The sequence below is a fragment of the Hemicordylus capensis genome, chromosome 3, assembly GCF_027244095.1.
Source record: "Hemicordylus capensis ecotype Gifberg chromosome 3, rHemCap1.1.pri, whole genome shotgun sequence".
In the NCBI taxonomy this organism is placed as follows: Eukaryota; Metazoa; Chordata; class Lepidosauria; order Squamata; family Cordylidae; genus Hemicordylus; species Hemicordylus capensis.
In genome coordinates, this window is record NC_069659.1 from 355,065,799 (window position 1) to 355,092,807 (window position 27,009).

Consider the following 27,009-nt stretch of genomic DNA (forward strand, 5'->3'; position numbering starts at 1 on the left):
CAGTGATGGCAGAAGCTTGGAGGGAACAAAATGGAGATTGCTGGGGACAAAATAGAGGCTTGAATCGCCGAATCAATTTGAGCTTGAATTGAGGGTGATTTGATTTGACCTAGAATCTGGTAAGCATCACCAAGGGTGATTTGATTTGAGGTAGAATCACTCAAATTGCCCAGATTTGAATCGAATCGATTTGGCCATGAATCAATTCACACATCCCCACACAATTATTCATCATATTGGTTCCATTCACACATAACGGGAAACTGGAGTTAAACGAGGCAGAGGTTGGAATTCTTGTATGTCTAAATGCATGGAACCTCTGCCCAGTTGGAAAAGTGACCTGAGGTTTCCCTCCCCAAAGTCCAATTTGAACCCTCGGTTTGTAGTAAGTTTCACTGCTCTTACTTGAGTTAGCAGCTGGCTGCTGTACGTCCGAATGCAGAGGATTCTCCATAATTGGAGCTGAGGGAGGAAGCTCCTCCCGATTGGCTGCTACGGCTGTCCTTCTTGTGAAGCAGGAAGCCTGGCAGCCAGTCCCCCCTCCTCTCTGCAATTTCCCTGATTGCCGTTTGAGTCCTGCACGATACATCCAAATGTGGACAGGTAAGTGTGCAGGAGGGTGGAGTGTGGAACCACAGTTCCATTGGAGCCTTGGTTCCGCATCACATGTGAATGCGGCCACTGAGTCTATAAAGCTGAGCAGAACTAAATGTAAGTTTGACAAAATTTCAATAGACCAGGACCTAGTTTACACCAGCATGGTTGCAGGCAGCATTTGCCTCTTCAGGTGAACATGGCTGTAATTGTGAGCAATGGTGTGTGTGTGTGTGTATGGGGGCGGTGGCGGTGAGTGATGTGCTGCAGTGGGACTTGGGACCCCTTTTGTAATTCTATGGGGCCTTTTAAGATTGACGTTCCCTAGGGCTTCAGCAGCATGCCATAATCCAGCCCTGTCCATAATGCTCTGCTGGTGGGTCTCCCAGAGGGATCTGGTTGCTCACTGCTGAGTTGAATGGTCCTCTGAGTTGGTTCAGGAAGGCAGCCTCCAGGTTCTCACCAATTGTAGACTTGGACCACTTCAGACAGAAGGTGCTCGGACTGCCCCACCGCAAGCCTCCCTCCACTGTGAGGCCCCCTTGCTGCCACTGCTGCAAGGCCCAGCCGCGCCCAACCATGCACCATGTAATTTTACCATGTAGTTTCCGCTGCCATGTGTGTGGCTGGGGGGTGAGCCAAGCAGCACGGGCTTACAATGCTCTATTCAAACTGTGCAGGAGTGCCTTGCAATTTTCAAGGGCTGCTGGGCTGGACGGACAGGCCGAGCAGCCGCTCCGCCCACCGCTGCCGTTGGGGGGCAGCAGGCCTGCTTGGGTCAGTGGTGGAGTAGGGCACGGGGTGGTGCTGGGAGCCCCCTCTAGTCATCTGGAGGCCACGGACCGGGGTCTGAGGGTAAGAGTGTCTCTGTGCACATGGGTGGTTTGCCCCAGGGCTCAGTTGGTTTGGTACATTGGTGTGTGTCCCGCCCCTTCGCATCTATGATGTGTGGGTGGTACTGATAAAACACTGCAAAAAAGCCACCTTGATGTGGCTATACATAGGACGGCATCACAATACTTTTTGTATGGAGTTTTACCAAGGGGCAGGAGTGCATGTGCACATCAGTAAAACACTGCACAGAGTGATGCAATGGCTTCATGACCCGGCCACACAGGGTCCCACTGCACAGGTGTGTCAGCCACCCCAATAGCTGCCATGCCAGGGAATAGGCCCGGAAAGGGCTGAAGACGTCCCAACCGGGTGCTTTCTAATAGAAGGAAGGCCGGTGGAGGAGGGGGGTACCTCCACAGACCCTCCTGCCACTTTGGAGAAGCCCTCCGGAGGGGGGAAAGTTAAAGAAAAAAGTTTTTTTAAAGTTGATTGAACCCCCGAACTGGGGGGTGGGTTTCAGTTCGGGGTTGAGCCGAATCAGGGGTGGTTCGGCTTGACCCCGAACCTTTGAACTGAGCCAGTTTGATGTCGAACTGGTTTGGATACAAGCTGGTTTGCACAGCCCTACTGGGGAAGGCCCTTAAAGGGAAACAGAGCTACAGGAAGCCTAGTGGCATCTTGGAATGGGCATGGGGAGTGCTGGGAAATGGCTTATTTGTTTATTTATTTGAAACATTTAATATACCGCCCACTCCGAAGATGCCAGGCGGTGCATAAAACATGCAAAACAAGACAACATTAACAATTACATTCGAAATTAAAAACTAAAGTAATTAACCAAAAAAGAAAAAAAGAAAAAAAAATAGGTAAACTACAGGGCAAAAGCCTGGCGAAAAAGAAAAGTCTTCAATAGAGATTTGAAGATCAGTAAGGAAGGGGCTAAACGAATCTGAAGGGGAAGAGAGTTCCAAAGAAGTGGGGCAGCAACCGAAATGTTGCCCTTCCTGGCACTTTCCCCATCAAACTCCATGAGGAAAGTGTTGGGAAGGACTATATTTCCTGCTAATGCACCCTGCCCACCTTTGCTGATGTCAATGGGGTTTCCTTCAGCTCTGCTTCCATTTGACGGCCCTCCCCACCAGCATTCTGTGCAGGGCCGTTCTATGCACATGATTAAGCTCTGAAGAGGAATGGCCTTAATGCTATCATACATATGATCAGATCAAGAATTAAGGACAGCAATGAATGCACCACTGAGAGACCTTAAAGGCCAAGTTGAAGACAGATCATCCTGGACAGAATCTATCTATGTGGTCACTAAGAGTCAACACCGACTTGATGGCAATCAACCAACCAACCAATCAGAAGCTCCCTAAAACATTTCACTTCTCTTCTGGAAACATGTTTGGTGCCCCTTGAAAGTGATCAGATGCTTCTCCTTGGGAGCAACCCTGAAATATGCTTCCAATTTTGCTTTTTGGACATTTCAGAACGACCCTAATCAAATTTATGTTTTCCCAAGGTTTTATATGTGTATCCGTGCAAATTACTGCTGCAGACGGACGAAAAAGACACAAGAGAACTGAAGGAACTAGAAGCTGGGGCAAACTCCATGTGCTCCAAATTCAGAATTAATTTTAGAAGTTCTTCTAGTTAAACAGGAGTTGAAGAGTAGAAAAAGCAAAGCAACACCCTGAAACGCTAAAGGAGCCGAACAGGGGAAGTCTGGAAAATGTCTGAGGCAGATATTTCCCTGCAGGGAGGAAACACATCCAAAGCTCAGCTTGCAGGCAAGCACACAAAATTCACATCTTGCCTGGTGGCATGTTTTTCAGGTGCCTACACAGACTCAGTGCACCTCTGAGGGCAGGCAGGAGCCAGGGAAAGCAAGCATAAAATGACTGTGATGGATAGCCACAGAAACAGCATTTGATTACGAGGCCATGTACGTCATGCACACTGATAAAATGACTGCTTTAAAAAACAACAATTGTCACCATTGAGTAATCAACATCTCTCTACATTTTTCCCTAAGAGGGGGCTGCATTCATCACCCAGCAGAGTAAAACAGATGGGCTTCCATGTGTCATGAATGTTGGGGAGGCGGCGGCAATTGTTTTTCTTTCAGAGACCACATCCCTAGGGTGTCGTTCTAGGGATGGCTTCTTGGCTTGCTTTGCCAACTGAATGGAGGTGGGAGCTTTCATAGTGGGCCAAGCAGATGGCTTGTACTGAAGGGTTACTCCTCCACCACCTCCAGATGTCTGGTGGGAATTCCTAAGGCTGAATTAACACATTTTTTTTCAAGTGCTTGGATGATTACTCGGGAATCTTCCCCCAGCTCCATTAAGGCACATTTGCTGCTACTCATAAATGGTGCTTTCCCCACATTAAATGCAGCTACACCCTCTCTAGTGTGTGTGGGAGAAGACACTCCTACATGTGCGTCTCTGGATTGTGTGTCCATATTTATCTGGAACCAGACTCAGATGGAATCCTATCATTAGCAGCTACACCTCTTGCCAGACAAGTTGTATCTGGCTACTGTAATACATGCCATGGGCACATCACATTTAGACTGGTATCTGGTAGAACGGATGAAGATCTTCTTGTCAATTTCACTAGTGTTCCTCTCTGTTGAAAAGGGCATATGCTTAGATGCTCTGAGACTAGTGTAGTTCATAGGCCTCTGCTGCATGCGGGAAATTGTCAGATCTGATCCAACCCAACCTGGCAGAAAAATTGTTGGGACGGACTGACGTGTTGCTCCACAACTGCTGGGTGGGATCAGGAATCTTACAGAGGAGAGGTGACCTCTGTTTTGCTTGGTTAAATGGCCCATGTGGCACCACTCAGCTGAAAGGCACCGCAGGGGTAATTAAAAAGTTAAATGGGCTGTGAGCCACCTCTCAGAGGAGAGGTGGCTTTTTGGCCATTTAACTTGTCCTGACATGAGTTTTGGACCTCCAACTTAGTTCTGCTATGACAGGAGGGACTTTAGTTGGAATTCTGACCATTGGGGTCCCTCCTGGCATGATCAAACTTCTTCCGATAATGCCCCACATGATGGCACAGCCCTAAACCTGAGTACGGAATGGTGCAATTGACCAGGTTTAAGCAACCTTGTCAGTTTCTCCTACAAGGGAGAGGGGAGAGTGAAAGCAATTAGCATCAGTGAAATCACGAACTCATGGATTTCACTAGAGACCAGAGAGCAAGGTGATGGCCATGGTCATACAGAAAGGTTCTGTCATGGAAAAGGAGGAAGAACTGGATAAGAAGGTGGTACTGTCCTTCTTAACTGTGACCCAAAGGACACTCCTTCGTGTGTGTGTGTGTGTGTGTGTGTGTGTGTGTGTGAAAATGTGAAAAGAAACCCTTCCCAGATGTGTAGAACCCTATGCGGGAGAACATTGGGCAGAGGTCTGAAAATTCACTCCGGATCAACACATCTGTTCCCATGTGACACTAAAAGACAGGAAGTTTGAAATGTGATTGTAAATCTGCCTTGCTGCATGCATGCAACACCTAAAAACTGGATATAAATGCATTTCACACTGCGTCCCTAACTTTCACATATGTATACCGGGTGGCTCCCTGGTGCTTTTATTGGCCAAGGGCCAGCCCTCCCTTGCCGCAAAGTGAAACGAATCACTTCAGGTGTCAGATTTGGAAGAGGGGTAGACAGTGGTGGGTTAACAGAGAGGCAGTGTAGGCATTCGCCTATGGTAGCAAAATTTGAGGGGCAGCAAATTTTGCCCCTCCTCAAATTTTGCTGCCCCCCTCTGTGAGCAGTGGCGGCAGCAGCAGCAAGGGTGGAGTGGGTGAGGAGGAAGTCCCCCCTTTTGCCTTATTTTTTTAAAAAAGGCAAACTTTTTTTTGTTTAAGCTAACAGGGTGGCAAAAGCCTTTTTGCCCATGGGCAGCAAAAAGCTTAATCCGCCCCTGGTGGTAGATCTACGGCCACCCACCCAGCTTGCTCACCTCTGCTGCAGCTGAAAGCATCACTTAGCTGCTGGCACCAGTCCAGCCAGCCTAGCTCTATGAGCCTTGAGTCCCCAGATGTTGTTGGACTTCAACTCCCATAATTCCCAACCAAGGGCCATTGGGGTTGGGGATTATGGGAGCTGAAGTCCAAGAACATCTAGGGACCCAAGGATGAGAATCCCTGTATGTGTGGAAGCTCTTCCTCCTCTCTCTGCCTGCTCTGCTGCTTCCTCTCCCACCTCTATAGCTGCCACTGGTGCCTGGCACAGCAGAGCTTTCGCTCACCACTACCCCAGTAACAAAAGAGCAGAGGCTGTGGTGCAAGAACAGCCACACAAAGAGGTGAGGGGCAGCATATGAGAGAGAGAGAGAGAGAGAGAGAGAGAGAGAGAGAGAGAGAGAGAGAGAGAGAGAGAGAGATGGGGGATGGTGATCGGCACCCTGTTTGAAGAGCCAAAATGGATCACTTCTGAACAGGCATGTGTGAAATTGGTCAAAGACCTTGGGATAAGCTGCAATTGTACGAGGCTTGCTACTTTTGCAGTCTTAGCCCATCAGCACCCCCCTAGGCATCAGACCTCCCTTGAGTATCTCCTGCTGAACCTCTTGGTGAGATGGGAGTGCCCAAGGGGGACAAATGTGGCCGTTTCTGTCTTGGAACCTTCTAGGCATTCACAGATGCTAGATCTGCCCAAATGTAGCCAACATGGTGGCAACTACACCCAGTGACAGTACAACTAGAATGAATATGGGCACCACAGTCAGGCTGATATATGTGTGTGTGTGTGTGTGTGTGTGTGTGGTGCAGCCTTGTGTACACACTCTGGAAATGAGCCAAAATGAACTACTCGAATGAGCCGAACTCGAGTGACCCGAAATGAATTTGAGTGGAGAAAATATCACGTTCCAGATTTGTACGACATTTCCTCCTCAAAAGCTTGGGAATTTGCTTATGGATATCAAAGTCTGATTTTTAAATGTGAGTGAATGTGGATGAGTGTCTTGAGGTGGGGAAGGATAGATTTTTCTCTTTTGGTGAGGCTGTGTGAGTGTGCATGTTGGCTGACATCCAAAGTAAATTACTCACAAGTGGCCCAAGTCTCAGCCAAATAAATTAAACTAGCTTAACCCGTGCAGAGCACCTGCATGCTAGTCCTGGATTGCTCCCCCCCACTCCCTGCCACAGCCCCCTCACCTCAGAGATCTCTCCACCCTCACCTGAGCCTCACTCTTGCTCCTCCTCCTCCATCCTGTTGCTTCCATCCTCCTTACTCCTCTTGGTCACTCCTCCATCCCTTGACTCCACCCCCTTCACTTCTCTTGTTCGTAGCTGCAGCGCTGCTGGCGCCTATTGGCCAAGCTGCAGCCCCCTAACCCTCACCTAAGCCCTGCTCCTGCTCCTCCCCACAGGAGGAGGAGGAGCAGCAGCAGCAGCAGCAGCAGCAGCAGCAGACTCACCTTTCCTCACTGCCATGGCCACTCATTCCCCTCAGGCTGTTGACAGGCCCGGGCCCATCTCTTGCCTGCTTGCCTCCCTCCGCCAATGGCCTCGGTAGCCCCAAACAGCAGCAGTGGTTAACTGGACCCTTCCTTGCTGCCAATAGGCACTGCCATGGCCACTCGTTCCCCTCAGGCCACTGACAGGCTCGGGCCCATCCCACGCCCTTCCTTCTTTCTCTCTTCCCCTCCCTTCTTTCTCTTTCTCTCTCTCTCCTCCACCTGCTCTTCTTCTCTGTCTTTCTTCCCCTCCCTTCTTTCCTTTCTCTCTCTCTCCCTTTCTGAGTTAACAGATCTTGTTCATCTTGTTTCCTCATCTAATTCACACAATGGCAGCCTCTCTCTCCTGGAGGCTCTTTCCTCCCTCACGACTCCTCTCTTTGCAGACCCCTGCCTGCTATCCTTTTATATATAGACAGATTCCTCTCCTTACAATCAAGAACATCTTCCGAACAGTAACAGTTGCATTCCAAATGACCTTAACCATCACAGGTTCCTCCTCCCTATCTGCATATTGAATCCCCCCTGACCAATCAGGTGCTTCTGCTTGCGAACTCTCGCAAGCTATGTGAATGTCTCTATGTACTGGCTTGGGAGTGGAGTCACAGTTTCTTTGTCTGCTCCTGACTTGCTGCCTTGAATTCAAACTGACAGGTTCTCCCTCTCTCTGCATAAGAGTCTGTTTATTGTTTTCTTAGCCTATGTTTAGTTAGTAATACATTGTTTCCGAGTAACTTGTCTCTCAGTTAAAGTTGGCTTCTTGTTCAATTACTTATAGATGGGAAGGGAACGGGGAAGGGTAATTACTCCGGGGAAGGGCAATTATGTTGGGGGAAGGGTAATTACTCCGGGGAAGGGTAATTCCTCTGGGGAAGGGTAATTACTCCAGGGGAAAGGTAATTATACCAGGGGAATTAAAGTCTCCACAAAAGCAACGGAGGCATGCCACAGTTGCTTGCAGCCTGGAACACAGGCTGAAGACAGCAGGGAAATTAGTAAGCACAACAGCTTTGCAGTAGCGCGGTGTCCTCCCACATGCACATCACTGCCCTGGGTGTTGGCTGGTGAATGTACAAAAAAAATCACAAAACACAAAAGGCGACTTTCAACACTCATGAAAATAGACATGAAATGAGGCAAGAGATTTTGGATCTGCCTCAGTTAATTGCTCCCTGGCTCATTAACTGTGATGCTTTGCAGCAAGAATTATAATAGTTGCTGTTATTTATAATTATTTTTAGCAGTGTGATACAGCCTGAGGCTTCCAAGCACCCAGCCCAGCATTCCCATATTGAGGTCATTCACAGAAACAAAAACTGGCCACATTTGCATGTAACGTGAATCCGCAGTTAAACAGGGCAGAGGTTGGAACTCCGTTATGTCCAAATGCGTGCAGCTGCAGGTTTGCATCAAAAACAACCTGTGATTTGCCTCATCAAACTCCAGTTTGAACCTTCAGTCTGTAAGGAGTTTTGCCACCGTAACCTGAGGCTTTTCAGCAGCAGCGTAATGTCCAAACATGGACATTGCCATAACGGCAATTTAATTCCCTTTCTGGAACTGTAGTCATAGAGATGACAGTGAAGACCTGCCTTGGATTGCACCCATTCCACACCTGCTTTGCTTCTCGCTGGCTGCCTCTCCGAGCACTTGGCCTGCCACCCCCATCTCTGATCCAACAAGGTAGTTGCCCGGCAACAGGGACGCCACCACGTCCCATCCCAAGTTTGTCAGCCTATAAACCGGCAAAGTCACACAGGGACATGCCATCTTCCCACCTTACTTAGAACCCCTTACTCCCTACTCCTGGCAATCAGGAGAGAAGGGGGACGGGATGGCAAGAGGGGCACTATTTTATTTACTTGTTATTGATCACACTGTGTGCCTTGCTCTCTGAAAATGAAGTGACAAAGACGTATGTTCACAAGCACATTCACTCGAGGTGGCAACATAAGTCGGGCAACCCCATTAGAGCGCTGGGACCGCAGCATATGGCAGGGCCGCGATAGCAGGGTCGGGTTTATAAAGCAGCCCCAACTGGAAATTATTGAATGGCTAAGGTCTATTTTTTGAACAATGACGTTAGGGAAGTGTGCAGTCCCAAGGCTTACTCATGAGAAGGGCTGGGCAGCAGGATCCGCATTGCCTCCAGGGAAGATTCCTCCAATGTGATGAGGATGGATGTCGTCCCTGAGCAAATCTCTCATTCATGAGAGTGTAAGGCCATGGGTTTACCCCTCGAAATTCATGAAAAGAACCAGCTGTGGGGACAGGGGTGTTGAGCCGAATTGCTAATAGTGTGTGATGACATCCCCTTCTCCCACGGACGACTCTCTCACAAGAGTGTCAGGCCATGGGGGCCGGACAGCAGAGGCTGCTCAGCCGGGTTGCTTTCTACAAGCTAGCTGTGGGAACAAGTACCCTGACAAGCACTCCCTCTGACTGGGTGACTGCCATGAAGAAGCGGTCAAAGCATGCCCTCTGCCCATTTGAAAATGTCCATCTTTGTTTTTGCTTGGAACAGCAACCCCACTCCCCCAGGGTCACTGGAAACTGGGGCTCCCCTCTCCTGCAATTCCCTGCGGCGGCAGATCCACATACTGTTGGAACCTGAGAAACCTGAATGAGAGTAAAGATCCATCCCCGGTCTTGGTATTTCCCCCAGTCTCCCCACCCAGCCACACCCGGACAAATGGAGCAACAAAATCTCCTTTGACTGCATGAAAGGCTTCCCTGGCGGGGGTGGGTGTAACTGCAAAGGTTACTAGAGTGAATGGGGCCCCCAAGCAGCTGGGGCCCCCTTTCTGGGGTTAGCTCAACTCATGAGCATGCAGTCCAATGGAAGACTGAAGGTTGGGGAGCCTAAGGTCCTGCCCAGAAGACTGGCCCTTTCATGAGAGTGCTAGTCCCCCGGTGGCAATCTGCCATGGGTGCAGGAGTGTGGGTTTGGTCTCCATGGACTGCTTTGCCAGGGTGAGCCTTCACAAGAGCATCCAGGAGAGGAGAGCTGGTCTGGTGGTAGAAAGCATGACTTGTCCCCTTAGCTAAGCAGGGTCCGCCCTGGTTGCATATGAAAGGGAAACATGATGTGTGAGTACTGTAAAATATTCCCCTCAGGGATGGAGCCGCCCGCTCTGGGAAGAGCAGAAGATTCCAAGTTCCCTCCCTGGCGGCATGTCCAAGAGAGGGCTGAGAGAGATTCCTGCCTGCCACCTTGGAGAAGCCGCTGCCAGTCTGTGAAGACAATACTGAGCTAGATGGACCAAGGGTCTGACTCAGAATAGGGCAGCTTCCTATGTCTCTATCCTTGATCACAGCGGGCCAGACCCCAGGATCCTTTACCCTCCCTCCTATACATACCCCCTCTTAGGAAGTCACCACGTTCCCTTCCCTTTCTCGAGTAACAGAAAAATAGTGCCCCCCAAGTCCCCTCCCCCATGATAAATTGCATTTGTGCGAAACAGTTTTCTTTCAGGGCTCTAACAAAAGCAGCGGTGCAATCGCTGTCAGAAGAAGGGCGGGCATGCCATGCCATTTAAAGGGATTTAAATGTCCTTTCCTTGCTGATGGCGGGAGGAACATTCCAAAAAGGCATGACTGCATTCGACACTCCCCCTTGAAGACTGTAGTCAATGGCTGCTACTCTGCAGATGTGCCGATGCCTTGCCCACAGTCCGGCAAGGCGAGCGCTACGGAGCTTGCTGGGATGCCGCCTTGGCAGATCAGGAAGAGGGAGAGGCTCCCCTGCCCTATAAATGGATCTTGCCAGAGAGCGACTGGATGAATGTCTGTGATGCAATTCATATTCTGAAAAATTAACCACAGGTTCAGCAACCTCTGGTTTTGCATTACATGCGAATTCAGCCACTGTGTTCTACCTTGGATTGGGAGTTGTGTGTGCTCCCAATTTGTCACTGTGTGGAAGCAAGGCAGGAGGAAAAGCTAACCAGGTTTTCCTCTTACCTTGTAGGTACTTTCGTTTTTATAACTCTCAGTTTTTAGCTCTTAAAATATTTTTAATTTGAACTTTATACTAATTGTGGTTTTTAACCTGACTTTTAACTTGTGTACTCAATATGGTTAATTTTATTGTATATTGTATCTATTTTATTGTTGTGAGCCACCCCGAGCAGTAGTGTACTGAAGGGACGGGGTATAAATATTTTAAATAAATAAATAAATAACTTCTACCCAGGTTTTCCTCCTTGCTCGCTTCCACATAACCGAAAATTGGGAGCACAAACAGCTCCCAAAGCCGGGTACACAGGCAATCTTCGATTGTGTGAATGACCTCAGCGTGTGAATAAAGCATGCTAAGATGCTCCCATTCCAGATGCTGTGTGTGCGGTAGCTGGTTGTGGCAGACAGCATCAGTATTACATGGCAAAAAGGTTTTAAAATGCATGCACACGAGGACCAGTTCATAACTGTGGCTTGGTGGCTAGAGTGCTGGGCATTGTTGCAGGAGCCCTGAGTTCAAATCCTGCCTTAGCTAAGGACACAATGTGGACAGCCTTGAATAACTCCTGTGGGCTGGCTCACCCAGACAGCTTCCTCACTGGATGACTCCAGACTCCGGGGTGCTTAGATAAATGTGTGGATGTTCCCCACTGAAAAGTCCTCTCTTGGATTGGCTGCCCTATGAACATGACTCTGCCTTACACTCAGCCAAGCCATTGACAGGCATTGAGGCTATTCTCACGAGCAGCAAAAATTGGGCTAGGAGAACTTAGCCCGATTTTTGCTGCTTGTGTAAACCACTGGGCTCACAGGTGAGCCTGGTAGTTTACAAGCGGCTAACCCACTTGCGAAGCCCTCCCATTAGCCTAGGTTAACGGAGCGAGCGCTCAGCTAACTGGGGTTTCCGGATCATGTGTTGCCACGGTGCGGCTCCCCACCGTGGCAACCCACGAGGAGACCCCCGACCGGGAGGTTAAAAAGCAGCCTCCTGGCTCGGCGGTCTCTCCAGCATGCTCTGCAGGCTTGCACAGAGCATGCTGGAACTCCCGGGGGCTGCACAGCCCCCAAACTCCCAAGCCCCCGCCGGCTCCATGATGGAGCCAGCAGTCGTGTGGGCGGCTGATCTGGCCGCCCGGGGAGGGCTTAATGATTGTCTGCGCGGAGAGCGGGCTCAGCCTGCTCTCCCTGCAAATCCTCTGGTGGCGGGTCTCACTGATTGTGAGACCCACCTCAGTGGCTTTCTGAGGCCTTTGGTGAAGGAGGTCTTCACCAGAACGTCTACAGGAGAGCCTCCTAACTGGCCCCATAGCTCTGGGGTAGAGCACCTGCTTTGCAAACACAAGGCCCTAAGCTCAACCCCTGGTGTCTCCAGACAAGATATCTTAGGTAGCTGAAGGGCTGGGAAAGGCTTCTGCCCAAGAATCCAGAGGCCTGCTCCTGGAACTGGACAGGAGCAGCTGAAGGCCCTGTGGTGTCTGTGGCAATGTGTAGAGTGCTGCCATGCCCCACGCCTGTGTGGGGAGCCAGGCTTTTGAAACAAGCCCTTGCAAGCAATATAGGAGGCAGAGAGGAGGGAGAGCTGCCAGAAGAAGTACTCCTCTCCTTGTGCTTCTTGCAAGTTTTGCAAGGAACATTGTTTGCAAGCGTCAGGTCGGTCCCAGAGAGCTGCTCCGATGGGGACAGCAGGGGGTGGGGGAAGGCACCTTGGTGCACTGCTGGCTCCCAAATAATCTCTGCCTGAGACGACCCTCTCACTTGGTCTCATGAAAAGACTGCTGCCCCTGGCACTGGACCATGAGGACTAGTGATTATCTACAGCAGTGTAAGGCCCAACAGACTTTCAATAGCACAGATTCCTGAAGCTAGCATGCCATGCAGAGGTGGAGCCACCATTGGGCGAATGGGTTCAAGGAACCCGGGCCGCCGTCAATCAGGGGCCACGCCTCGCAGCCCCGACATGCCCCCCACGTCTGATGTCAGACGCGGGGGGCATTATTTCACTCCCAAACATTTCTAGACCTGGTTTCTTCCAGTAGGATTTTTTGGCAGGATTGCTGAGATATTGAGATAACAGCTCACATCCTTCTCAACCCACTCCAAAGTTTCTCCAGGTTCTGCTGAGCTGTAACATCAACATGCCAGGAGAGGAGAGGAGAGCTGGTCTTGTGGTAGCAAGCATGACTTGTCCCCATAGCTAAGCAGGGTCTGCCCTGGTTGCATATGAAAGGGAGACTGGAAGTGTGAGCACTGTAAGATCTTCCCCTTAGGGGATGGAGCCACAGCTCTGGGAAGAGCATCTGAGGTTTCAAGTTCCCTCCCTGGCAGCATCTCCAAGACAGGGCTGAGAGAGATTCCTGCCTGTAACTTTGGAGAAGCCGCTGCCAGTCTGGGTAGACAATACTGAGCTAGGTGGACCAAGGGTCTGACTCAGTATAAGTGTCACGCCCTCGATCTCAGACAGCGAGGAGGAAGGGGAAGCTGTCAACTTTCCAGCCAATGCTGGGGTGTCTGAGGGGCAGAGCCCGGCTGTCAGTTTCCAAGAAACGGCTGAGGCAGATCCAGCTGATGATTCAGAGCAGGCATAACAACCTGAGACAGCAGAAACCGTGACGGACCAATCAGAAGAGGAGCTATGCAAGCAACCTCCACTGACTCCACAACAGAGGCGTGTTACAAGGCGAAGAACTCAGCTTGAAACTATCAGGAGGAGTAAATGCCTCTTGCAGAGGGCTGATAAGCCTTGAATTCCTGCCAGCTGGGAGCTCTCGGCTTGTACTATAAATTACGTCACCAGCTTTCTATTCACTGCTGGAAAGCAACGTTTGTCAACTTCCGTGTCGACAGCTTGCAGCCAAGCCCGATAAAGAAGAACTGTGTCTGAGCCGTATCTGGTTCCTGCAGCTCCGTTTGATACTGTGGACCTCCCTGCCTGGTGGCCAGATACTGACAATAAGGCAGCTTCCTATGTTCTGATGTCCACGTCACTACCCCCACCCCCAATTTTCGCTGAAATGTGGCCATTTCCCGGGAGTGCTCATGGGGCTTGGAGCCTGGCTGGACACTCCTCCTACCCAGCTCCTAATCACGGCACTTCCCTACAAGCTTCCAGTTACTGTTTTGCATTTGTGTGCTTCAAACGTGGTCCTCGTGAGGGCAGCACCAACGCAACGCCAGCCTGCATCCTCCGTGCCCATCCTGCCCCGAGAAAGGGTCCAAGCTCCCACCCTCTTGGAGAGCTAGCAGGACCAGCCTTTTCGTCCTCCAACCTCTCTTTTCCCTGGGGGGGTGGGAATGCTGTGATGTTTGCCTCTGCCCTTTCTGCATCGTGTCTAAAAGACACGGCCTGCATATGTGCCTGTTAAACGCACACTCAGCTAGAGCTGCCAACTTTTCCCTGCCAGGACTCCCGTGCCTTTCATGTCTGATATGCAGATGTTTAGCAAGATCAGCTTTCCTCATCTGTAGATCTCCCTCTCAGGCAGGGTGGGCTCCTGTCATGACCCCCACAGGGATCGTGGAGGAGGATTCCTCAGAAGAAGACCCAGAGCAGGGGGAGCAGGTTGAAACTCTGGTTGACTCAGCAGAGCTGGAGCTGGCAGGCTTGCAGGCCCCTCTGTCTCCTTCTCTTCCTCCTCCCGATAAAGCCTCTGAGGCCTCTGAAGTCGAGGTGCCTGTCCCAGATCCCTGGCAGCGATGTGTGGCCAGAGTACAGGCTCAAAGGGAGGAATGCCACAGGTAGGAGAGGCTGGCCAGAAGGAGCAGGTATTCCAGCTCTGACCTGACTGCATCTTCCTGACAAGGCCCAGCTGCTGTGATCGGCGGGGTTCTCAGCACATAGCCTATTTAGAGCAGCCTGAAAGCTGCATCTGTGCTGCAAACAACATCTGTGGTGACCAGCCTTTACTCTGAGTTGTCTTGACCCTGGAATCTGGACCTGTTTTGTTTTGACTGACTATGATTCGTGTCCGCACCCGATCCTGATGTCTGTGGAATTCCCAGTGCTGACCTTGTGCAACATTTGAACTACACTTCATCTCTGTTCCTGTCTGACTGTTGGCTCTCCCTTCTCCTCTGGAAGGAGTGATTTTGGAGCCACTGGGCAGCTGGCCAATGCAGGCCATTACAGTTCCATGTTGCGAGGGGCCCTAGGACATGGCCCTGCACTGGGCCCCCTGATGGTGTGCTGGGCCCTTGGTGTTGCCTGGTTGCCTGGGAAAGCTAACTGGGCAGTGGATGGATGCTCCAGCTTCAGCACCACTACTGTTGCTGGAGCCAGTGGTGCTGGAGAAGGGGCATCTCAGGGGCGGCCATTCTAGGAGGCAAGATGTGGCTGGCATCTCAGGCAGCAGATTCCTGGGGCACCAGGATGATGCCCTCCTGCCCCTAGCCTTAAAGAAACAAGGGCAAGGAAGGGAGGAGGGTGTGTGCTAGGGGAGCAACATTTGGAGTTCCACCTCAGGCACACAGAGGTCTTGAGCGACCACTGGTGTATCTGCTGCTAATTCCGTCTCCTGGGAAGCCAGGAGACCAATAGGGTGGCTTACCTTAATAGGGTGGCAGCACTGCAGCAGTGGATGTGCCTTAAAGACAGGGCTGATATTCTGACTAGCAAAGCAGAGAAAGTGCAATAGCAGAGCCCCTGGTAGAGCACCTGTACTTCTGAAGAGTTCCAGACTAACACTGCACCAGTGCTGCTATAGCTATGTGGGGGAATGTCAACTTTCTCCACTTAGGAACATAGGAAACTGCCATATACTGAGTCAGACCATTGGTCCATCTCACTCAGTATTGTCTGCACAGACTGGCAGCAGCTTCTCCAAGGTTGAAGGAAGGAATCTCTCTCAGCCCTATCTTGGAGATGCTGCCAGGGAGGGGACTTGGAACCTAGATGTTCTTCCCAGAGTGGCTCCATCCCCTAAGGGCATATCATATAATGCTCACACATCATGTCTCCCATTCATATGCAACCAGGGTGGATCCTGCTTAGCTAAGGGACAAGTCATGCTTGCTACCACAAGACCAGCTCTCCTCTCCTCATTTCTCTCAGAAGCGCTTGGTATCACCCCAAAATATGTCCTCCATGGACACATGGCCCTCAGGGACATATTTCCATGTGGCACAGATTGCTTCTTGCAGAATTTGCCTCCGCCACTGAAGCAGCAGCTGAGCTGAGTTAAATGAGCTTCTCAGAAGCACAGGTTAGGCATCATTAGGCAGGATGTCAGGCAGGGACTTCAGGGGAAACTGGATGGAATCTCTAATGTGTGTGGACCCTTGGGTCTGTGCCCGACCTGACCATCCCCTGATGCCACCCCCAATGCCAGGAAAAGTTTCACTTGCTAAATTTCTGCCTGTCTGGCACAGAAGTCCTGACAGAAAAAAAGAGATTCTGCAAGGCAGCAAACTAAAAATGGTGGCGACTCCTTCATTGATCAACGGAGGGTTGCCCCTGTTCAGACACTCAAATCTGGGGAGAATCAATAGACGGAGGGGGAACAGGGTGGCATCTCCACCAGCCTTGGCCCCTGGGTGTTGCTCAGAACACAGGCCCAGAGCATACCTGCTGGTGCTGCCACACTCCCGATGTCCCCGGATTTAGAATAAAGAACATCGTCCGCCCTGTATCGTTCCCCCCTTCCCCTCCCAGCTGCATTTCTGCTTGTGGGTGTTTTGCAGCCAAGGGGACAATGCTGGGTTAAAATAGAGCCACTCAGAATCTCCAACAGCCTCGAGAGCAAAGGCACACCAAAGTTAATACTCAGCAAGCGGGGCTGGGGGACCCACCACCAAGGAAAGCACATTCAGCTCAGCCGATCCTTGTGAAAAAAAACTCATTTTCATTTCTGTGGGAACAAAGAGAGAGTGCCCCAGAAGAGAGAGCCAGCCAGGGGTATGCAGAGGGCATCCAAGGAAGAACAGCCAACGCCCCAGCTACCCCCAGGGGAGTGGTCTAGTTGTTTCTATCAGCAGCATTCTCGTTTCAGGCCATGCAGGGGTGGCGAGGTCCCGCTTTTCTCGCCCCCATCAGTCCTGGAGTTAACAGCATGCCTAGGCAGGAAGAGTTAACCGGTCCCAGGCCCGAGTGACAGCAGACATGGGAAAGGGAGACTATTGGTGCGGCCTCCACAGACATTAGGGGAGGTGCTGGGGAGTGGCGCCCCCAGCGTAGCCTGAAAGGTCCCCCTGGGTAGGGCTACGAGGCCGAGGCCCGGCGTGCTCTTAAAGGCACAGTGCATCAGGCCCGCCTGTCATCCTGCCACTTGGTCCGGATCCTCTGTGACCTCCGTCCTGTTGTCTGTTGTTGCAATTTCAGCCTCTGTTCCAAAGGCAGAAGGAAAAGAGAAGCAGGAAAGGGGGAGTGGGGGCGGGGGGTGGGGGAGCAGAAAGAGAGAAACCAGGAATTAGTCGTCAGGCAGCAAGGGAGCATGCAAGACAGGCAGCCATCAACACCAGGAGGAGGCATTGATAATTATGCAGCCCATAGCCCCAGTTCACCAGACACGGAGGACAGGTGTAGGTTGTTACTGCCTTTCATTTGGCCATAGAATTACAGGGTTCAGGGGGAAAAAATAAATAAATCTCAGGCATGCACTCTGTGTCCATTAACCTGCAATGACCCGCATCTCATTCATGCATCCTAGTTCAGTAAGGGAGAGGCATCTGTCAAAAGGAACCGAGCAAAGCAGTTTCCATGCTTATCCAGAGGCACCTCGTCGGAATGGCAATTCCTGTCCAGGTTCCACCAAACTTTCTGGGGTGCTTTCCACATTAGACCCTGCAACAGGGTCAGGATGTATTTCTGAAGTGTGCTTCCACACTCGCTGTGTGGTGACACCGCTGTCTCTACACGGTCAGCAGGGTGCTGTTCACATTTCCAATGCCTTGTTTCAAATTTAATCGCTGCGAAATAGTGCTATAGTGTCATGTAACCGGCATTTAAAAGTTGCTGTTTTTTCTGGGTTGTTAAGTTTTCACTGCTCCACCTGCTGTTTAGGTTGCGAATGTGAGTTGCCTGAACAGAAGCATTTTGCTGCTGTTGAGCCTGGGTAAACATTTCTTTCTGGCTGGATACAGATGGAAATGCACATCCCATCCAGAACCCAGCAGCAGTTCATCCTCTTGAGACGGAGGGGAGGGGATGCCCAAGGGGGCACAGCTCCCTCTGGTTCCTGGCAGCTCAGGTTGCTCCTCTCTCTCCTGCCCTGCCCAAGAGCCTGCAGGCTGGCCATTTGCCAGGCTGACCATGTAGCTCTACCTGACAAACAGCCAGCCTGCAGGTAGCATGGTTCCCGGGTGGGGTGGGAGAGAGAGAGAGAGAGGAGCAAACTGGGCTGCCAGGAACCAGAGGCAGCTGTGTCTCCTTGGGTGCCCCTTGGTTCCTTAGAACAAGCCGCAACTGCCAGAACCACTAGGTGTGGTATGGAACTTTTGCTGGATTGGGGTCTGTATCTCTTTGGTCTTGATTATCTTGCAGTGATGAGACAGTGGATACATGTAGAGACTGGTGAGGGCTGGAATAATGGTGCAATTGCTCCTATATGTTTACAACTCTGAAAGCTGCCAGAACTGGCAGGTAGGAAATATGGTCGCCAGGTCAGGATGACCATTTTGTTTGTAAAAGCTGGCTTGGGAGGTGGACTGGACGTTCTGCAACTCTGGCTTCATCATTTATTTACCATCTTGGGAGTTTGGGTGGTGGGAGGAGGGAGCTAGTGATTTGGATCCGAAGCCCACCCACATGAAAGAAGCCGCCAAGTTTGCACTCACAAGTCTGTCTGGGCTATGTGTTTCGTGCATTTGTGATAACACCAGCCGGCCGAAGAGAATGATATAGCCAGGGAACCTCAGATAGCAGGTAAAATATCTGTGGGGAGGCCGAGTCAGATTTCTGAGACTAGGAGTAAAGGGTTTCTATGTCTTATGTAGCTTCTGGTCTTTTCGGAGGTGGAGCAAAAGCACTGTAAATTATACAAAACATAGGCACTTATGTGTGGTCTTTTTGGGGAATCCGTTCCTTGATCCAGGCCAGCTTTTGAATGGGGCTTTAGTTACGTGTACTGCAGTCCTGGAGCAGAGGCGGGACTAACAAACAGCCAGCAGCAAGAGCACTGAAGGCAGATTGCACGGGCCTCTCTGTAAATAATAACTGTCTCATTAAATCATTAATATTCCTGGTTCTACTCCACTGCCTTGTCCTTGCATCGCACAACTCTATCCTCCGGATTCTACAATATGCAGATTGTCCTGGGAGGCAAAGCTGCACACAGGTCCATTGATTTCAATGCATGAAAACCTGGGACAGCAGAATAGCAGACTTTTTCTTTAACCTTGTGCAGAATTTCAGAAATACAGGCTTCTTAGCTTTATTTGTAGCAGTCCCATTGGTTTCCTAGTTACAAGGACCATTATGAAATGCATCTTTAATAACCTGCCTGTGGAGGATCCTGAGAGCTAACCCAAATGGGTAGGCAGCCAGGTACTTGATACAGTCTTTCTGGATGTGGGGGATTACCGGTTGGAAAACACCCCATTTCAAACTCTCTCCTCCTGAAAACTGGCACACCAAGAAGAAGGTCTGTCAGCTTTCCATCAACAGAGAATTTCTGTGCAGAGTGCTTTTAAACCAGCTGTCCCCCCATGTATATTTTAGAAGTGGTATAGGCCCATCAGAGGAGTGTTCCCTTCAGGTAATTCGGCTTTTAGGAAAGAGCTTTGCAGAATGAAAAAGGGACTTACTTTTGCAAATGGGGACCTTGTTACTCCACATCCCGCCCTTCATGCACTCAATCTGGAAAGTTTCGCTCTCCACGTCATCCTGCACAGAGGAACAGGAATTAAAGACAGGAAAGTTGCAGAGCAGAGATGGCTAACGGGCGGCCAATTACGGGTAACCGCTGTTCTGTGACATGATTTTGTTTGGCCCTTGCAGTCACACCTGTGGAGGAGCGCAGGGGTGTCGGCTGGACTTTTTTCAGGTGGAGGGTTGCAAAGCCAGCAATCCAGTACCCCCACCCCTGGGAGTATGCCCCACTGAATTCCACTGAATGGGGAGCATACCCCATTTGGTTCCCCTGAATTGGAACTGGCTCAATCTGGAGAGGGGGGGAGGGAACTGACCCCTCTTGCCCCCGCTAGGTGTCCATGGAGGGAGCGTTCCTTGAGCATACACATGAGCCCCACTTGGAGTAGAGGGGAGAACAATAGGAAAGCCCCCTCAATATGGAAGAAATGAAAGCCAAAGTTAAGTCTTCCTTCCTTCCTTCCTTCCTTCCTTCCTTCCTTCCTTCCTTCCTTCCTTCCTGTGGCTCTCCTCCAAGTCTGGTAGTTCCTTTGCATGCCCAGGGTACATGCCTCCTGCTCCACACCCAAGAAAGAGGTCATGGCTTAGGGTGGTCTGGCCCATCAGGCCGAAGAGAGCCATCCTTGCTGGATAATGTTCACCCACGATCAGCTGCCCCTGAGTCTGGAGATGCATCATAAGAGGAAAGTCAAGAAGGAAGGAAGGTGTTGATCTTAGCTGTGGCTTGCTGGGCCCCAGTGGACAGCCTTCTCGGCGGTCACATTCCCTCTGACAGCCACAGAACCAAAAGAATGCAAACATGTAAGAAGAGCCCTGTTGGATCAGACCAAAGTGGCTCCATCTAGTCCAGCATCCCATCTCCAGCAGCAGCCAAGCAGACACCTCAAAGGAGGGCATGGAAGCAACAGCCCTCTTCCACTGCTTGCTCCCCATTAACAGGTATCCAGTGATGCTTCCCTGTCCCACAAGGACTCACAGTCTAAAAGGAAACTTAAGGTAGACACCAGCAGCAGCCACTGGAGGGATGCTGTGCTGGGTTTGGACAAGGATCGTGGCTCTCCCACTGCTAAATATAAGAGAATGGCCACTTTAAAAGGTCCCTTTTTGCACAGTGTGGCAGGCTGTCTCTGAGCATGGAGCTTTCATTGAGCGATCCTCAGCATGTCTCCTCATAACAAAGGTCCAAAGTCAGGGGTACCCAACCTTGGGCCTTCCATTGGTGTTGGACTGCAGCTCCCATTATCCCCAGCCATGGTGGCCGGAGACAGTAGGGGATCACAGGAGTTGTGACCCAACAACATCTGGGGAGCCAAGGTCATTCAAGCCAATGGGAGCAGAGTCCATCCAAGGCTAGCAGCTATGTCTGAGCCAGCGTGTTGACTAAGGGAAGCAGGACTCAACCCACAAAGCGGTTACCAACAGGCTTTGGTGGTCCAGTGATGGCTGTACCTTGAGGATGTGGTATCCTGTGCTGCAGCTGATTACCACTTGGTCCTTGAAGGTATAGGTTGCCTGGGAAGGCTCGATTTTGCCGTTGATGGGAGGCTCCACAAGTGGGCAGGGGTCCCCTTTTGGGAAAGAGAGAGAGGGAGGTGAAAAAGAAAGAGAACTGATGGGTAAACAGAATGCATCATTGAAACGGAGCTTCAGTTCCCAGATCGCTGAAGCCAAATGGCATTCCAGCCCACACACGGCAATCATTTACTTCAGCAAAACATGCTACCTGCTGTTTCCTGGCAAAAGAGAGCTGCAAGGAGAGAGAAACATACTGCAGAGATCTCCACATCACTTCCTTCTTTCCTTCTGTGTGCTGTGCACAAAGAACGATCACACCAGCATGCATTAAGATGAGAGAGCGCTGGGGGAGGAGAACCACCTGAGAAAACGATCTATTTCTCCTCAGGATGAGCCTTGAAGTTTTCTTCAAATTTCAGATTCTCCTTAGAGGAACCCTCAATTCTCTTTCAAATTTCCATTTGGGGAAAAACCCAGTTCCTTTCTAGTCTAGTATCCCATTTCCCCATATCTAACCAGATGCCTCTAGGAAGCCCACAAGCAGGTCACGAAGGCAACAGCTGTTCTCTGCTATTTGTCCCCTAGCAAGGGTAGACTGTTTCTGAACCTGCACATAATTAACCTATGGAATTCTCTGCCAAGGGATGTGATGATGGCCCCCAACCTGGATGGCTGTAAAAGGGGCTTAAACAAATTCATGGGAGGACAGGCCTGTCAATGGCTACTAGTCTGATGGCTATAGGCCACCTCTGGCCTCAGAGGTAAGATGCCTCTGAGTACCAGAGTTGCAGGGGAGTAACAGCAGGAGAGGGGGGGCACACCATTAACAGGTATCCAGTGATGCTTCTTGCCTGTGGCCTTCTCAGAGGCATCTGGCAGGCCACTGTGTGAAACAAGATGCTGGAGTGGATGGGCAATGGGCCAGCAGGGCTGTTCTTAAGTTCAATTTAGCCATTATGAACAATTGTCATCCTCCATGAATTTCTCTTAAACTCCCTTGAAAGCCATCTAATAGGGATTTTCACATTCCCTGCCCCTCGTTTTGGGAGGTCAGTTTTAAGGCTCCACCATGTTTTGTTTCAAGCCCACTTAGGCCTGTTTGTTAGGGACCCATCCAGAGATTTCCAGCTGATGCAGGGGAACATCAGCAGAAGAAGTGGCATGCTTCCTTCTCCTGCTTGTGGGCTTCCCAGAGGCATCTGGTGGGCCACAGTGGGAAACAGGATGCTGGACATGGGCTCCCTTGATTGAATTCAATGGGGCATACTCCCAGGGAGGGGGATATTGGATTGCTGGTTTTGCCCCCCTCCCCCCAGAAATTACCTTGTTTTGAAACCCCATTCATTCCCCCCATTTTTTAAAGGAACAAATCATTTTTATTTATTCATTTAAATTTATTTATTTGATCTCTATACCACCCTTCCAAAAATGGCTCAGGGCGGTTTATGTTAAAACAAACTAAAATCAATTAACCATTAAAATCAAGCACTGTAAAAACATAAAATCATTTTTAAAACAATTAAAACAGTTTGTAAAACCCTGGAAAACCAGGCCGAACCTTTACAGGTTAAAAACCATTTAACTTGTTTAGAAACCTTTAACCTTGATGTTTGCTAGCACTATGTCAGTGGTGGCAGGACATGAAATATGCAGCTGTCTCTTGGCGTGTGCCATCTTGGCTACCGATAACTACCCCAGGGGGATGCAGCATCTCCCTGGGTAGCTTGGGCAAAAAAATAAAATAAAAATGGTGCCATCATGGAAAAAAAATGGCTAAGGGACCCCAGCTTGGTTTTGCACACGTATGTGTACCATGGCAGCAAACCTGACTATGACGTCTCCCTTTAAAAACAGGTCAAGGGAGCAAGCACTCTCTTAACCTCGTTTTTAAGACTGACTAGCAGACTCGGGGAGGGGACCAATGTTAATGTAGGAGCCCATGGTTATGGTTTGAAAAAGCAAGCGAGAAAAAGCGGGTGGGAACATTGTTGTTCCCTCCTCTTACAACCTGCTTATCCTTTAGAATGAGACCCCCCAGTCTTAGGTCTTCAGAAGTTGTTGGATTACAACTCCCACAATCCCTTTTTCCACTGCAGTCGGGGAGGATGGAAGGTGGCCGACAACATCTGGGGATACCAGGTTGGTAACCTCTGCTTTAGAAAGCTCAGAATGGCCTTTTGTGGTTTCGCACCCAATCACAGGCACATAGAAAGGAACAAAGGAAGCTGCCTGCTGCTGAGTCAGATCGTCGGTTCATCTAGCTCCATATTGTCAACACTGACTGGCAGCGGCTCTCCAAAGTTTCAGGCAGGAGTCTTTCCCAGCCATACCTGGAGATGCCAAGGATACCTGGAGATGCCAAGTAGATGCTCTACCACTGAGCTATTGCCCCACCCTCTAAGGGGAATATCTTACAGCAGACAGTGCTCATGTGTAAACCATCCAACTTCAAACCAGGTTAAACCTTGCTTAGCAAAAGGGATCGCTCCTGTTTGCTACCACAAGACTTTTCAGCCCTTTAGAACATAACAAAAGAACATAAGAAGAGCCTGGCTGAAGCCGGCCAAGACCGATCTAGTCCAGCATCCTGTTTCACGCAGTGGCCCATCAGATGCTTCTGGGCAGCCCACACAAGTGAGAGGTGAAGACATGCCTTCTCTCCCTGCATTGCTCCCCTGCAACTTCGAAGGCATAGTGCCTCTGGACCAAGAGGTATGACCTAGCCATCAAGAGCAGTAGCCATTGATAGGCACTTCCAGGGGTTCGTCTGATCCCCCTTTAAAGCAGAAAGCAAGCTCACACCAGTGTAGCTTCAACAGAGCTGCAGGGCTGGCTTGCTCCCAAACCATTTGCTGGGCCAGTGAAGAAGCCACAACACCACTGTCCCCCGCAAAGGAGGAAGTAGCGCAGAGGAGCCTAAGTGACATCTGCATTGTTCTTTTCTTTTCTATATCACCATGTTGACATGGCAGGAAATGAGACTAGAGCTGCAAGATGCCCAGTGCTGAAATAGGGGAGATCTTGCAGTGATACCATTCCAGAATCCATGCAGATGCTAACAGATGCAAGCATGCTAATCTGGGGGTCTACATGCCAGGTTTGGTTGCTCACTGCCAAAGAGCTAATGCTCAGCCAGCACACAATTTGGCACAGACTGAGTGTGTCTGCTGAACATGAATATGTGGCCCTGATACCAAACTTTTCCAGGTAGTTAAATCCAAAATGGATTGTGAGGAGCTCCAAAAGGATCTCTCCAAACAGGGGGAGTGGGTGACAAAATGGCAAATGTGCTTCAGTGTTGGCAAGTGTCGACTCAATGTGCGGCAGATGCACATTGGGACGAAAAACCCCAACTTCAAGTATACGCTGATGGGTGACTGACCAGGAGGGGGATCTTGTGGTCGTGGTGGACAGTTCATTGAAAGTGTCGACTCAATGTGCGGCAGCTGTGAAAAAGGCCAATTCCATGCTAGGGATCATTAGGAAGGGGATTGGAAATAAAACGGCTAATATTACAATGCCCTTATACAGAACTATGGTGTGACCACACCTGGAGTACTGCGTACAATTCTGGTCACCACATCTTAAAAAGGACAATGTTGAACTGGAGAAGGTACAGAAGAGGGCAACCAAGATGATCAGGGGCCTAGAGCACCTTCCTTATGTGGCAAGGCTACAACACCTGGGGCTATTTAGTTTAGAAAAAAGACGACTGCGGGGAGACATGATGGAGGTCTATAAAAGCATGCATGGTGTGGAGAAAGTGGATAGAGAGAAATTCTTCTCCCTCTCACAGAACACTAGAACCAGGGGGTCATCCCATGAAACTGATTACCAGGAAATCTAGGACCAACAAACAGAAGTACTTTTTCACACAATGCATAATCAACTTGTGGAATTCTCTGCCACGAGATGTGGCAGCCAACAACCTGGATGGCTTTAAGGGGTTTGGATCACTTCATGGAGGAGAGGTCTATCAACGGCTACTAGTCAGAGGGCTATAGGCCACCTCCAGCCTCAAAGGCAGGATGCCTCTGAGTACCAGTTGCGGGGGAGTAACAACAGGAGAGAGAGCATGCCCTCAACTCCTGCCTGTAGGCTTCCAGCAGCATCTGGTGGGCCACTGTGCGAAACAGGATGCTGGGCTAGGTGGGGATTCTTGGGCCTGATCCAGCAGGGCTGTTCTTATGTTCTTATGCCAATGAGCCGCCCACCTCTTCATCCTATTCCAGGCTGAGCCCGGGTCTCCACAAGGGCAGATGGACCATGGACAGCTCCGAGGGCCAGACACAGAACCTCAGCCAGAGCTAAGCAGGGGAACCAGGCTAGATAATGCGTCCTAAGACAACATTGTTCCAGCAAAGTCTAGCAGTAGACTGCTGGTACTTACAGCTGTGGCCTAGGCAGGGTGAACTGGCCATGTGCCTTTCCTTGGAAAGGATCTGTTCTTCAAAGGGGTCTTTCCCACTTGCCCAGGTGTTGGCTGAGGTGACACTAGGGGGCTTACATGGCAACCAGCACACCCTGACTCCCCTGTGACCTTGTGTAGGGTACTGATGTGGGTTCCCCTTGGTGTGGAGGGTCCCACTGGCAATGGGTCCCTCAGTGTCTGGATTCTAGGTCATTCCCAGCCTGTCTCATCCCCCAAGCATTTGCCTTGTCTCCTAAGTGTGTGTGTGTGTGTGTGTGTGTGTGTGTGTGTGTGTGTGTGTGTGAGTGTGTGGTCCTGGAGCGAGGGTCATGACACTTTTGCTTTCAGCAAGTGCACAGCTTAATGCTTTTAAAAAGAACATTGCAGTTACATTCAGAAGACTGTTCAAAGCAACCCTTGTGAAGATATGTGTAGAAGAGTATGTAAGGTAAAGGTAAAGTGTGCCATCAAGTCGATTTCGACTCCTGGTGCCCACAGAGCCCTGTGGTTTTCCTTGGTAGAATACAGGAGGTGTTTACCATGGCCTGCTCCCACACAGTATGAGATGATCTTATATTGCTGCTGCCCGATATAGGTGTTTCCCATAGTCTGGGAAGCATACCAGTGGGGATTCGAACTGGCAACCTTCTGTTTCTTAGTCAAGCATTTACCTGCTGCACCACTTAAGGTGGTCAGAAGACTATGTAAAGTATGAATGGTTATCTTATGCTTGTATTTTAAATATTTTTAATCAGATCTATGTTTTTATATTTTAGCTTAATATTTTGTGTAATTTTTATAATCTTGTTTTAATTTTTGTGTGAACCACCTTGGGATTGTTTTAATGAAAAGCGGTGTATACATTTAACAATAAAATAAAATAAATAAAATAAGAGACCTCACAAGCTTGTGTGCAAAATAAAGGGACGTCACATTACCGACTGCTGTGTACATCAGCTTCCAGCCTTCGTTCTCTCCAGAGTTGTCGCTGTGGAAGAGGATTTGGATGCTGTTGCTCCGGGTTTCGATGCGCCCTGGAGATTTTTCTCCACAAAAGGGCCCAAACTCCTGATTTCCAGCTTTTATCTGTCAGGAGAAAGAACCAAAGGCTGAGCAGAAAAAGGGTAGAGTGCAACGTAAGGAGCTGTTCTTTGCCAAATTTTAGCATTGAAATGAAATATTCTGCTAGTTTTCTGAAAGAGCTGAAATTGTACCTTGAAAGGGACAAATGCTATTTTGGTAGGCCTGGGGCATTTAATTATTTAAAAGGTTTCTATGGGAGGAGGAATATCAAGGAAACCAACATCTTATGAAAAGCACAAGACCTCCGTTGATATGCCCAGGTATGATTCTAAGGCATGTCGTGCAGCAGCCAGGTTTCGAGAGGTTGGCAATTGAATCTGGAACCCTTT

At 50.0% G+C, this 27,009-nt stretch overlaps 1 protein-coding gene across 8 annotated transcripts in view; it reads right to left on the reverse strand.

Moving 5' to 3' along the window:
- Positions 1-27,009, reverse strand: part of MASP1 (MBL associated serine protease 1) — a 117,878-nt gene that overhangs the window by 37,648 nt on the left and 53,221 nt on the right. For 7 of the 8 annotated variants that reach the window (XM_053309741.1, XM_053309739.1, XM_053309743.1 and 4 more), the window contains 3 exons: positions 26,536-26,683; positions 21,121-21,239; positions 19,608-19,686 (listed from right to left, as the gene is read on the reverse strand). In XM_053309741.1, coding sequence (XP_053165716.1) covers positions 19,608-19,686; positions 21,121-21,239; positions 26,536-26,683 — 346 coding nt within the window. Of the gene's footprint in view, positions 1-16,688; positions 17,188-19,607; positions 19,687-21,120; positions 21,240-26,535; positions 26,684-27,009 lie in introns of those variants that run through there. The other variant, XM_053309745.1, reaches the window with a different exon arrangement.